Genomic DNA, 12,569 nt, shown 5'->3' with positions numbered 1-12,569 from the left:
TCTCTTTATTTACATGTTTCGCCTGTCCTAGCAGGCATCTTCAGAATAGAGAGTAAGGTACAAGTTGAAAATAAAATTTTGAACAGTGGAAACTATTATATTGTTGAACTAATGACAAAATTCTGTTTAAAAATCACAAAAGGGGCGGATTTTAGAGATGACTAAAACTATTATATTGTAAGATATAATATATATATTATAAGACTATTATATTGTTGAACTAATGACAAAATTCTGTTTAAAAATCACAAAAGGGGCGGATTTTTTCGATAAAGCAATTTTTACAAAATGTCATGGTAACGTGTCGAGAATGTCTTAACAACTGGTTGTTAACCAGTTGTTAAGATATAAAAGTGTTATATTGTTAAAATCCGCCCCTTTTGTGATTTTTAAAAAGAATTTTGTCATTAGTTCAACAATATAATAGTTTCCACTGTTCAAAATTTTATTTTCAACTTGTACCTTACTCTCTATTCTGAAGATGCCTGCTAGGACAGGCGAAACATGTAAATAAAGAGACGTATTATATTTAATACAAGATTTTTTAATAACCAGTAAAAGTGCAAAAAAACCATTGTTACCTCTAATTTTTAAATAGCTGTAACTGCTATATTACCAAGATTTTATTATTTTTGTTAATTATGCATTGTTTAAGTAACCCCGAAATGTGGGAACAAATGCTCAGCCATTAGTTGAACTTTAACGTTCTATATCTTTGTGATTATTAAGTTGTGGTCAAAACATTATTAAGAAAATATCTTCAATTTGGCCCCTACCTTTTTAGTCTGCTCCGTATGTTATAAATCATCCTGTATAGTTAATATCACCTTAAAATGCAATATACAAAAATATATTTCCATAGAAACCAGGGAGTACCTTCTTACTTTGTCCCACATAAAATGCGACATTTCTGAATGTTTCTAGTTGTAGATCTAATGTTAGTTCTAGTGACTGTCCACGTTGCATATTTTTATTGAACTAACACTAGACTTAGACCTAGAAATATTCGGGTTTAGCCGTGCGTCTTCAGAACCGCGATTCCCGGAAATGTTACAAAGTCAGTTTTCTTTTGAACTGTTAATCATTCAGGGGAAAGAATGTTAGGTTAGGTTAGTTTTGTTTTGAAACCATAATTATAGCGTGAAGGAATGTGAAGACAGGTAGTTTTATTTTGCAACTCCAATTAAAGCGTGAAGGAATGTTATGATAGGTCAGTTTTGTTTTGAAACCCTAATTATAGCGTGAAGGAATGTTAAGACAGGTAGTTTCCTTTTTAAACTCCAATTAAAGCGTGAAGAATGTTGGGATAGGTCAGTTTTGTTTTGATCCTCTAATTATAGCGTGAAGGAATGTTAAGACAGGTAGTTTCCTTCTTAAACTCCAATTAAAGCGTGAAGGAATGTTAGGATAGGTCAGTTTTGTTTTGAGACCCTAATTATAGCGTGAAGGAATGTTAAGACAGGTAGTTTTCTTTTGCAACTCCAATTAAAGCGTGAAGAAACCCTAATTAAAGCGTGAAGAATGTTGGGATAGGTCAGTTTTGTTTTGAACCTCTAATTATAGCGTGAAGGAATGTTAAGACAGGTAGTTTTCTTTTGCAACTCCAATTAAAGCGCGAAGAAACTCCAATTAAAGCGTGAAGAATGTTGGGATAGGTCAGTTTTGTTTTGAAACCCCCGTGGTAAGCTCTCGGGCTACCACGCCGGCGTCCTGGGTTCGATTCCCAGTGAATACACGCCGAGTCGCCTCCCCGTCCTTCGGAGGGGACGTTAAGCCGTCGGTCCCGGCAACCAGTCTAACATCTCTGGTTGTCGTCAGATACATGTGTAGTTGGAGGTTGTGAACTTAAAAACGGGTTGAAAGCGCGTCTGCGCTCTTCGAGCGGTATTCAGCCATGCACCCAAGTTTCTGGGCGTTGGAGTACCAGCCCGGCTTGGGGGTCGTCTTCAAATTGCTGGGCGTTGGAGTACCAGCCCGGTTGAAGGCGAGGCGAGAAGCGGTATCAGCCTGATCGGATGCCATTTTCGAACATCTTTCACTCCTCCAAATAGACCTACACATGGCCGAACTAAACCGTGAGGATGTACAAAGGGACCGTTGGGGCCCAAGTGCTTTGGTTATACCACCTGTGGTTTAACCAACCTCACATGAAACTACATACATACAACCTAAGTATTCACGTCACAGTGATGGGCGGACCTTATACCGACCCCAAACATTTTGGTTCCTAACTGTGTTGCTAACTGTAAATTGCCATAATGCAATTGAAGAGCCTGGTGCAAGAATGAGATAAGTTACAATATGTAAATAGTTCAGTAAAGGCAAAAAACTTTTTTAATTTCATGTTTGTATTTAAAGTGATGATTTGATTTGTATAAATAAGAATGACAATTATTTCTGAGCAAATGTCAGTTTTTCAATATATTGTGAAATCATAGTAAAAAAACAAATTGTGGTGCAAGAAGGAGATATGTGAATGCATATTTAATTGAGGGAGAGGTTGGAGAAAGGATCCAATAACATTCAAAACTTTTTATTATTTAAAAGAAGGCGAGGAAACACTTTTATCAAACAAAATAAACAAAACAATTTTTAATAACACGTAAAAAATATCAAAAATCTTCCTCAGAATACCTCCTCCGTTTCAGTGGCTCTGAAGAAGCCACTGAATCGGAATGTGAGTTTTTTGAAGTATAATAAAACTCTCTTCTTCATTTTCTATTGCTTCTAAAGACTTTTCCTTAAAATCGCTATTAAACAACTCAGCTTTTTGGAGGTGTTTTGCAAAACTGCCTGTACTAAGATATGTTGCATTTTATGTGGTGCATAGTAGTGTCATAACTATGGTTAATGCATTCATATATTACGAGTTATATAAAATTCCCGGTATGTATTGAAATAGTAAAAAAAGCATATAACGGGGTTGAGTGTAGTTGGTGTTATATGAGATAAATTGTATTTAACATAATTTAGTTAATGTTAGGTTAATTTTTGGTAAATGTTCTTTCCATGAACTTAGCAATCTGAAATATCAGTTATAAGCGCAAAGTAAGTAACGTTTATTGCACCAACAACAAAATTTAATTATACTAATTTCCCAAACACTTTGTTATGACAATTGTTTACAATCATCATCATTATTATCATTTAAAATCACGTATTTTTGTAGAATTTGAAAGTACTTTTAGATATAACTGGCATTTTAGATGGTTTGAAGTTGAATGAGTTAAATTTATTTTCATAAGCATGATGATAGCACCTTGATTTCCATTTACAAAATGTATTCATTTTGAATGTGTTTTTTAGGGCTCTGAAAGTGAAAATGAAAGCGTCCGATCAGATCCTCACTCATTTGTAAATCATTACGCGAACGTTAATGATACGCTTCGACAGTCATGGAAGCGTCAAAAACCGGTTCGTAATTATTCAAGTTACACGGATTCCGAACCGGAAGGAAGTGCAGTTGTAAGTTTGAACGGTGGTCAAATTATAATGAATAATATGGCACGATCTCGAGCGCCTTTACCCGGATTTTCATCGTTCGTTTAAATAATTAGTTAGAAAAAACGATTTAACCTTAATTATTGAGTAAAGAATAATTATGATTTAATCAACTAAAAAATATATAATAGTTTAACCTTCCAATACACGCGCCAATACAAACTATCAATGGACTAAAGTGGCGCCGGTTATACCAATTTTATTATTTATTTTTGTGTATTAAATCTCTTAAGACTCTTAGAACTAATAAAGTTTTCAGACACATGGCTATACCCGAAACTTTCTAGTTCTAGGTCTAGTGGTAGTTCAGTTTTACACTAGCACTGTTACTAGAACTAGCATTAGATCTAGAACTACAAGCATTTGGGTTTAGCCATACGTCTCTAACGCTAGATAAATCTAGTTTAGCTGTGCCTCTTCAAACAACAATATATTGGTGCGCGTGTATTGAAACGTTAATTATTATTGAAAATGTGATTTATAAATTGAATAAATAAAATTATTTAGGTTAAAAATGTTTGAAGACTTAAATTTTAATTAAAAAATGATGAAATATAAAAGACTTTTTAATAAAAAAAGTTAAGATCTATATTATCACGTGTAAATACTTTCATATTATGATAGAGTTTTGTATATAATCTTATAGCGGTTAGTATTTAGGAAGATACAAAAAAGAATTAGAAAGAAAAGCGTAGTTTTCTATTTTCCAATCGTTCCTATAAAGAAATCATCTTTTCTATCTCGATCTAAATAATATATAATACCTAAAACAACCTACTTAAGCTCAAATTTCTTACGATTTTTCTTAAAGCATTTCTTAAACAAACAAACCCCACTTTTAATAATGAAAATAGAAGAAATATAGGTTATTTTTCTAAGGGAGAGGTTTTGGGTGAAGGTGCTGCCACGCTTCGTTCTTAGGAAGATAATCTGTAAACTTTGTAGATCGCTCGTTTTATTTATAATTTATATATATGTAATATTTAATATTTAAGCGTAACATAATTTTTAATGTACCGACAACGTAATAAGTAATAATAAAATTGTAATAAGTAGTGAAGAAAAAATTAACAGACTTACACTGCCTGAAACTATGTTATATTTTTTTATTTTTTACTTAATTTAATGAATTCTTTTCCAATTGTAATTTATTTTAAAAAAATTATTTTGTTTTCAATAAACAATCTGTGATTCTACTTAAAAATTTATTTATTTATAACTATGACTTAACCTTTTAATAAAAGCCTGTTTAACTTGGCTAAACCCCAAACTTTCTAGGTCTAGGTTATATACTTTGTTTACATTTTTTGACCTAAACAAAGTAAGTGTTTGTTGACTTAAAATAACCGCCATTTCTATTATACCGGGTATTTACAGGCAACAATTTAACCCTTACTAATAATTAAAACTAGAACTAACACTAGACCTAGAACTAGGACCTTCTAGTTTTAGTGCAATAAAAATATACAACATGGTAATATCTAGCAACATCATGTTTGGACTCATTTTAATGGTTCTTTTTAATAAAGAATACATCATGAAAGAACACTATGAAGTTGTCCATTTGTCTATTATATGATAACTGACTTCAGATTTAAAATGTCAACCTCAATTTTGACATTTGTAATCTTCATTAAAAATCCTTTAAAATGAGTACAAATACGACATATTTATCTTCAATATTAATGAAGTTATGGTCAATTTTCGGTTACAAATGTCAACGTCAATTTTGATATATTTGTAATCGTCGTGAAAAATCCTTTAAAATAAGTCGAAACATGATACGTTTATTAAGTACGAAGGCTTTCACGGCCGAAGTTAATTGAACTAAAATTAGAACTAAAACTAGAACTAACAATAGAAACCAGTTTCTGAAGAAGGTTGCAACATGGCATCCGAAACGTCAAACCTTTTCTTAAAAGATGCACGACAAAACTAGTTCTAGTTCAATGATACGTTTAATTCAATTATTAGTCGAGATATACTATAAGCAACTTCCGGTTTGAAATGTCAATGTCATTTTGACAAATTCTTAATTTTTATAAAATGTCTTAAAATATATCAGAAAAACAAAAATACAACAAAAAAACTAAAAATTAAGGTTGGTATTAATATTTAATAATTAAATTGCTATCTTCATTGTTGCTAACTTGAGGTTTAACGTGTTTTTATTCAAACTTTTTTGTTTTTTGAGATAAGTGCGTCATGTTTGAACTCATTTTAAAGGTTTTTTAATAAAGAAATATATCATGAAAGAACAGCATGAAGTTGTCCATTTGTCTATTATATGATAACTAACTTCAGATTTAAAATGTCAATCTCAATTTTAACATATTTGTTATTAATTAATTGATCTAAAAATATTTTTGCAGCTTTACCATACAGCGTTTTAAACCAATTAAATAAGACTTTTTCCTCAAGAAAACGTAAATTCAATTTTGACAAGCAACTGCAATTTGGATCTTAATCACCATGGTAACCGAGTGAAGTTGGATAACCTAACAATAATAAAATTATACAGCCGTTAATATTTCGCTTTATATTATATATTTTTTTTTAATCAATACTGACATATAACGCATATTAATAGTTTAAAGCCTTAAAATTCTCTAAACTAAATCTATTTATTCTATTTAGGTAATAAATTTAATGATAGGTGGCAGCACAACCGTATAGTTTGTTTGGTATTCTGTGGGTTTTCCAGTTTAATGTCGATGAACTGTCAAATGTGACGTTTAATAATCATGATGAGTAACGAAATCAAAAAAACTTTATAATAATCAACACAATGTGAATAAAAACGCCCCTTTTTTTTACATGATAAGATACCAAACCTACTTATTTTAAAATTCGTTAATTTTATATGCTATATTGCAACAATGCCGTGTGGAAAGTGTAAGGGCGATTTTAATCTCTTAAATTGGAAGTTAAAATGTGCAGAATGCGAAGAAAGTTTCTGTTCGAAATGTTTAAAGAAATTCGATGGGTTAGAAATTGTTTGGTATACAATGAAAAATACTTAACCTTATATTTTTTGTTGTTGAAGGTGTTTTTTTTGTGAAGTCTGTTTTATATTGGTACAAAGACCTTCAGTTCGGGACGCTTTAATGGAATTAAAATCGAGGGATTTACAAAGTTATTTAAATAAGCATCATGTTCCTACTCATGGTTTGGTCGAAAAGGGAGATTTGGTGGATTTATTTATACGATATCACATTCCCGTTCAATATAAAAAAAATCATAAAGTTAAATTTTTGAACTTAAGCGGATCGGTACCTAATTTAGCTGCAAGATCGCAATGTTATTTAAGCAATATAAAAAGTATGTTACAAAAATTTTTTTATAAATTAAAATCATAATTAATTAAAATTAAAGCGAATGCGGAGGCTGCAATAAATCAAACAAGAAATTTATTGACTCAAAATCAATCTTCACCACAAGAACAAAATATTCCAGAAAATGTTTTTACCGCACATTCTTCCCCTCAGGACAATCAGCACCCCTCGGTAAATATATTTAAAAAAATAATAATTTTTTATTAATAAACACATTTTTTAGGCCCCCCCTATGGAAGAACCAACTCCTCCACCAACAAAAAAATACCCAAAACTTTCTGATTTTGAATCAGAAATTGAATTAAATAATCTTAGTGTGAAAGAATTAAAGGAGTTGTTACAATTAAATCGTGTTAATTATAAAGGTTGTGTTGAAAAGAGTGATTTATTACAATTGGCTGTTACTTTATGGAAGAATGATAAAGAAAATAAGGATGGTAAGTTAATATAATTTATTTATTAAATCATTAAATATAAAAAAAATATTTTTAGATGGTGATACATTTGAAAATTGCTGTAAAGTTTGTATGGACGCTCCTTTGGATTGCGTATTATTAGAATGTGGTCACATTGCAACATGTATTGATTGTGGAAAACAACTGGCAGAGTGTCCAATCTGTAGGCAATACATTATAAGAGTTGTTCGAACATTTAAAGTGTAACAAAAAAGAATAATTAAGATTTAATGAAAATTTATGGTAATATTAAATGTTTACTTATAATAGATTTATTATTAATATTATATAGATTATAATCACTTTATATTTACTTAATTCATCACAAAAACACATCACATTAGGTTTGTAATTAAATTATTTTTTATAATAATTAAAGATATATTTGAAATTCAAACAAAAGATTATCAAATTTATTTAATGCAATATGTTTTATTTAATTACTGAAATATTGCTACTTACATGCTTTAAAAATAGTAATCTTGCAGACTGGCGAGATTTGTGTATCTGGGGGCGAAGTTAAAATTGTTAAGATTATCTAAAGTTATTATTTCGATTTTAATTTATTTTCTTAATTATGAAAGTTCCATTAGTAGAGACACCAGCTCGGTTGGAGTTGTTGACTTTAACTGTTGTGGGGCCTTGTCCTAATATATTGTTGTGTTGTAATTTATTGTTATTGTAGGTTTTTCTAATTTTTTGTTGTGACATGTGGTAGTTTTTGTCTTTAACCAACCTTGTGGTTAAAGATTATTATTATTATTATTGCTGCCGGGCTGAGGAGGGCGGCCCCTCTCGTTACCGCGACCTATAAGATCTATTGTAACTTTAGCCCTCCAAAGGTTTAGGGCAAATGTAGGTCCTTAATGAACCTTAGTATTGTCCTGAGGTCTTGAACCTTTATGTCGGTAGGTAACAGGGGAGTTTTACCGAAGACGTTGTGCCTTAGATGTCCTCTGGCGACGCAATTGCACAGTATATGTTCAGCAGTTTCTGACTCGTCGTTGCATAGTCGACAAGTTTGATCCTCAGCTTGTCCAATGTGGAAGAGGTGGTATTTTAGGGGCACATGGCCGGTTAGGTAGCCTGAGAGCGTTCTTAGATCCCCTTTGCTGAGGCATAAAACCTCTTTGGTTTTGTTTTGCGACGGAGTTATCATACTCTTCGCTTGTCTGTGACCTGGAAGTTCTTTCCAGCGTAAGGCTATCTTTGAAGCCTCCCAGTTGTTGATTATTTGTTTTAGGTGGCTTTTTTGTAGTCCACATCCAGGTTGGGGTCCAATGAAGGGCGTGTTTGCTGCCTCTTTGGCCAGCTTGTCGGCCTTCTCATTGCCCTCAATGTTGCTGTGACCTGGAACCCACCATAGGGTAACATCATTGCCCCTAGCGAGTTCTCTCAGGTTGTTGGTGCACTCTCTGATCAGTGCGGAGCCACACGTGTAGGCCTGAATTGCCTTTAAGGCGGCCCGACTGTCTTTGCAAATGTTTATGGATGCACCTTTTTGTCCCTTCTGTAGGTTCAAAGCGGTGCAGAAGTTTATAGCAAGAACTTCTGCTTGGAAAATTGTTAAGACCGAGCTGAGGGGCAATTTGATGTGGCTATTTGGTCCACTGATGCCCATGCCTACTCCAGATCTTACTGTCTTTGAAGCATCGGTGTACCAGGCTAGGGCTCCTCTTTTTAGTTGAGGCCCAATCATCCCTGCTACTAAATATGACCTTATACGGTTGGTTGAAATTGTATTCCGTCGGTATAAGGTCCGTTTTAATTTCAATCAGGTGATTTAGACATGGGTCTTTGAGGATCTCGAGGTGTCCTCTGAGATTACCCTGCATCAACTTGAGTGAAGAAACTGTTTTCAGTGATAAGGCACTTAAGGCTGCCTCCTTTTGTATATATATGTGGAGCGGTGTGAGACCGAGTAGGGCTTCCAAAGCAGCCGTCGGACAGGATCTCATTGCACCCGTTATGTTAAGACATGCTAACCGCTGGATTTGTGCCAGCTGTTGTTGAGCTGTCTTATGTTTTGTTTATGTTGTCTGATTATTGCTACGTAGGCCCAATGAGCCATTCGTGGTTTGAGACCCCAGTTCCTTCCTAGGAGCCTGCGGCAGATCTGGTTTGCCATGATGGCCTTTTTCCTCACCTTATCTAAGTGCGAGTTCCAGTTTAGTTTACTGTCAAGTATTACCCCTAGGTATTTAGTTTCTGTTTTGAGGTTAATAGTTCTGCTTTCAATGGAGGGTGCTTTTATTTGTAGCTTCCTTCTCCGAGTGAAAGGGACTATTTCGATTTTATTGGGATTGATGCTGAGCCCATTGCTTCTGCACCAAGTACTGGTGAGTAGTAGGGCTTTCTGCATTAGCTGAGTTATGATTGAATCATATTTACCTCGGATTGTGATTACCAGGTCATCAGCATACCCTTGTATCTAACTACCAGGCACCATAATAGAGGTGATAGCACTCCCCCTTGGGGACACCCTCTTAGCGCCTTTATAGTTAGCGACTCGCCTCCCAGACTGGCTGTGATCTGCCGACTTTTCAACATGGCTATACACCACTTGATTGTCGACGGATGTATGTCTTTTACGTTTAAAGCCTGCTCTATGGATTCATATGAGGTGTTATCAAACGCACCCTCTATATCTATGAAAGCACAAAGGGCTATCTCTTTGGTTGCAATTGCCTCCTCTAAGGTGCTAGTCAAAGCATGGAGAGCGGTAATTGTTGATTTTGCTTTCTGGTAAGCATGTTGGCTAGGGTGGAGTGGATTTGTGAGAAGCACTCCATTCCTTAGGTATTGATCGATTACCTTTTCCATCCCTTTGAGGAGAAATGAAGTTAGGCTAATTGGTCTGTACGCCTTGGGGTCCGCGTTTGAACGCCTACCACCTTTACTTTCCTCCATAGAGTGGGTATATAGCTAAAGCTGTAGCTAGCTATATATAGGGATATTATTATTGGGAGAAGTTCTTCTGTGGTTAAAGATAGAGGTTTTAGATAGAGAAAAGACTGAGCTTTCCAACCGTGTTCTTAGTTTTTCGCTCTCTTTCTAGATAACGAAGATAATAGGTGGAAACATAAGGAGAAAAGTTTGTTACTTTTCTAGTAGGTTTGTTGCTATCGTCTCGCCGCTATCTTGCAGAATTCTGTAAGACTACATTGAGATTTCAATGAGAGGAAAAAATTTCAAGAAGGAACCACAATTACAATCTTGGGATTGTTATTCATCTTACAAATCTGATTCCTGATGGAAATTGGAAATGGAAATGGTCTAGGATAACATTTAGATAAAAAAAAATGAAAATTACTCTATTATTGCTTAGTTTATTACTTCATTTGATGATTTTCACTTAATCTAAAATAGTATAACATTAAATAGAATAAAGAATTTGTTATCTAAAAGGAGTTAGATAAGATACGACCTTGTGAGATGGTCTTTTTGATTATCCACTAGGAAAAGTGTTTTGTTGTAATATTTTTTCCTTAAAATTTCATAAATAGTTATGTATAGAGCAAAAAAGTGTTGATAGTATACACAGAATATACAAGGTTATCTTTGGTTTCTTTTTTTATTATGTTCATTTCTTAAACTGGAAAAATTTCAAGGGATTTTCAGTTAATCAAGGAAATTGTATTTGAGGTTATACTTAAAACGATAACGTCCTTCAAATTTAAAAAATGAAGCATAATTTAAGGGTAGATCCTAAATCTATAAATTTAATGTATACATTATTTATTTATTTTTTTTAATAATCTTATTGAGAATAACATAAAAAATTGGTGCATAGTTACTGGTCATAGTGTTCTTTTTCCTTCATTAACATTTACGTTTCCATCTTTTTTTCAAATTTCTTTGCATCACTTATACATTTTTTACGATTGTCTAGCAAAAAAGTTTCATTTTTAATCGATTAATGATCATCATACACAAAAATAATAATTGTATCATAAGAATCTCATTTGTTTAATTAATAGTAGTTGCTAAAAACTACAATAGAATGATTTTCTTCTTTTTTAAATTTTCGTTTATATCATTTTCTTACTAATTTCTTGGTCCTGTTAGTTTATTAAACGTTTCGGCCAAACTGTGCCTAAAAGTGACCGGTATTGACTATGACCTCCTCGGCTCCAATTTTTGCGACAAGCTCGTGAGGATTCTTTGATTGTCTATTACCCGTAAACACGAAATGTACGATTTTATTTCACCTTCACTTTTTGGTGAGGGTGGTTCTAAAACTGCAACAAAAAAAATACTCGTATTAAAGATTTTAATAAATTCATTTTAATACCAACCTAGATGTCTACTTCTACAAAACCGCAACGTTCTCATCGTTTGTGCTAACATGTGCATTTTTTCGAAATTTACCAAACCTTCCATCGAAGTTTTGTTGCCTTCGTGCGTAAACGTCATATCTTTTAATAAGAGTGGAACAAATGGAACCACCGGCGGTTGCAATTTTCCAACACTTACTCGGTAAGCGCGATGATTTCTACTTGGGTCGATAACCGCCTCGAAATCGCTGTACATTTTACGGAATTTCGATGGCAATTTATCCCAAGTTAATGATAAACGTGATATTGCCACGTTACTTAAACCCATTACTATTGCGCAAAATGCGTTTAAATTTTGATATTCTCTACAACTAAAATAAAAAAACACATTAATACAGATAGTTTAAACTAACCGTTTTCAGACGCAAGGCTAAACCCGATATTTTCTAGGTCTAGTGTTACTTCTAGTTTTACACTACCACTATTAGTAGAACTAACACAAGACTTAGAACCAGAAACATCCCGGTTTAGCCGTGAGTTTCTTAAGATGGAAACTCTTCCAAGCAAAACTTCCTTTACCCAATGCCTGTACTATTAAGCTATGTTGCATTTTATGTGGGATAGCGCAACTGCATAGTAGTTTCGTAACTATGGTTACTGTGTTATTCAGAACACGAGGCAGCTGTGCTGCCAAGGTAACAGTTCTTAAGCTGCAAGATTGCTATTTTTTATGAAGAGGGTACGAGATAACCGAATCAAGTATTAATCAAGGATCCTGGTTGTGATCCAAGAAATTGAAAAGCCTTGTTAAGTTTCCCAGAACTAAAGAAAGAACCCCGCCGAAGTACTATTGAGAGAGAACAGAATCAACTTTTTTTTAGGAGACTTAGTTTTGGTACTCAGTGATGCTAATTCGACAAGAATCAGCCAAAAAGCTAGAGAGATAGAGCTAGAAATACAGTGGCTCCTATGAGATTAAAATCATTGGATAAAGGCAAGTA

The 12,569-nt window shown here is 33.6% G+C and overlaps 3 protein-coding genes across 12 annotated transcripts in view; 2 read left to right on the top strand and 1 right to left on the bottom strand.

Annotated features, from left to right (window-relative positions):
- LOC111419203 (sidekick cell adhesion molecule) overlaps positions 1–4,697 on the top strand; it is a 61,234-nt gene extending 56,537 nt beyond the window's left edge. For all 5 annotated transcript variants that reach the window (XM_023051985.2, XM_071193878.1, XM_023051984.2 and 2 more), the window contains one exon: positions 3,307–4,697. In XM_023051985.2, the coding sequence (XP_022907753.1) occupies positions 3,307–3,549 (243 nt within the window). In that variant the 3' untranslated portion in view covers positions 3,550–4,697. The remainder of the gene's footprint in view (positions 1–3,306) is intronic.
- A 1,505-nt stretch (positions 4,698–6,202) lies between these two features.
- On the top strand, positions 6,203–7,693 carry LOC111419198 (E3 ubiquitin-protein ligase RNF34). Its single transcript, XM_023051976.2, has 5 exons — positions 6,203–6,487; positions 6,548–6,822; positions 6,877–7,007; positions 7,060–7,273; positions 7,329–7,693. Exons 1-5 carry the CDS (start codon positions 6,381–6,383, stop codon positions 7,496–7,498), a joined length of 897 nt encoding a protein of 298 aa, XP_022907744.1. The 5' UTR covers positions 6,203–6,380; the 3' UTR covers positions 7,499–7,693.
- A 2,907-nt stretch (positions 7,694–10,600) lies between these two features.
- Positions 10,601–12,569, bottom strand: part of LOC111419213 (Exchange protein directly activated by cAMP) — a 44,781-nt gene continuing 42,812 nt past the window's right edge. For 5 of the 6 annotated variants that reach the window (XM_071193881.1, XM_071193879.1, XM_071193880.1 and 2 more), the window contains 2 exons: positions 11,590–11,939; positions 10,601–11,532 (listed from right to left, as the gene is read on the bottom strand). In XM_071193881.1, the coding sequence (XP_071049982.1) occupies positions 11,408–11,532; positions 11,590–11,939 (475 nt within the window). In that variant the 3' untranslated portion in view covers positions 10,601–11,407. The remainder of the gene's footprint in view (positions 11,533–11,589; positions 11,940–12,569) is intronic. The other variant, XR_011639554.1, reaches the window with a different exon arrangement.

Source organism: Onthophagus taurus, chromosome 2 (genome assembly GCF_036711975.1).
Source record: "Onthophagus taurus isolate NC chromosome 2, IU_Otau_3.0, whole genome shotgun sequence".
In the NCBI taxonomy this organism is placed as follows: Eukaryota; Metazoa; Arthropoda; class Insecta; order Coleoptera; family Scarabaeidae; genus Onthophagus; species Onthophagus taurus.
Note: the sequence above shows the minus strand (reverse complement) of the source record. Positions and strands in the feature narration are given on the sequence as shown.

Excerpts from the sequence above, each read along its gene's own strand:
- LOC111419198 (XM_023051976.2), top strand. The coding sequence starts at position 6,381 with ATGCCGTGTGGAAAGTGTAAGGGCGATTTTAATCTCTTAAATTGGAAG. Across the intron at positions 6,488-6,547 it reads TGTTTAAAGAAATTCGATGG|GTGTTTTTTTTGTGAAGTCT; the intron begins GTTAGAAATTGT and ends TTGTTGTTGAAG. Across the intron at positions 7,274-7,328 it reads TGATAAAGAAAATAAGGATG|ATGGTGATACATTTGAAAAT; the intron begins GTAAGTTAATAT and ends AAATATTTTTAG.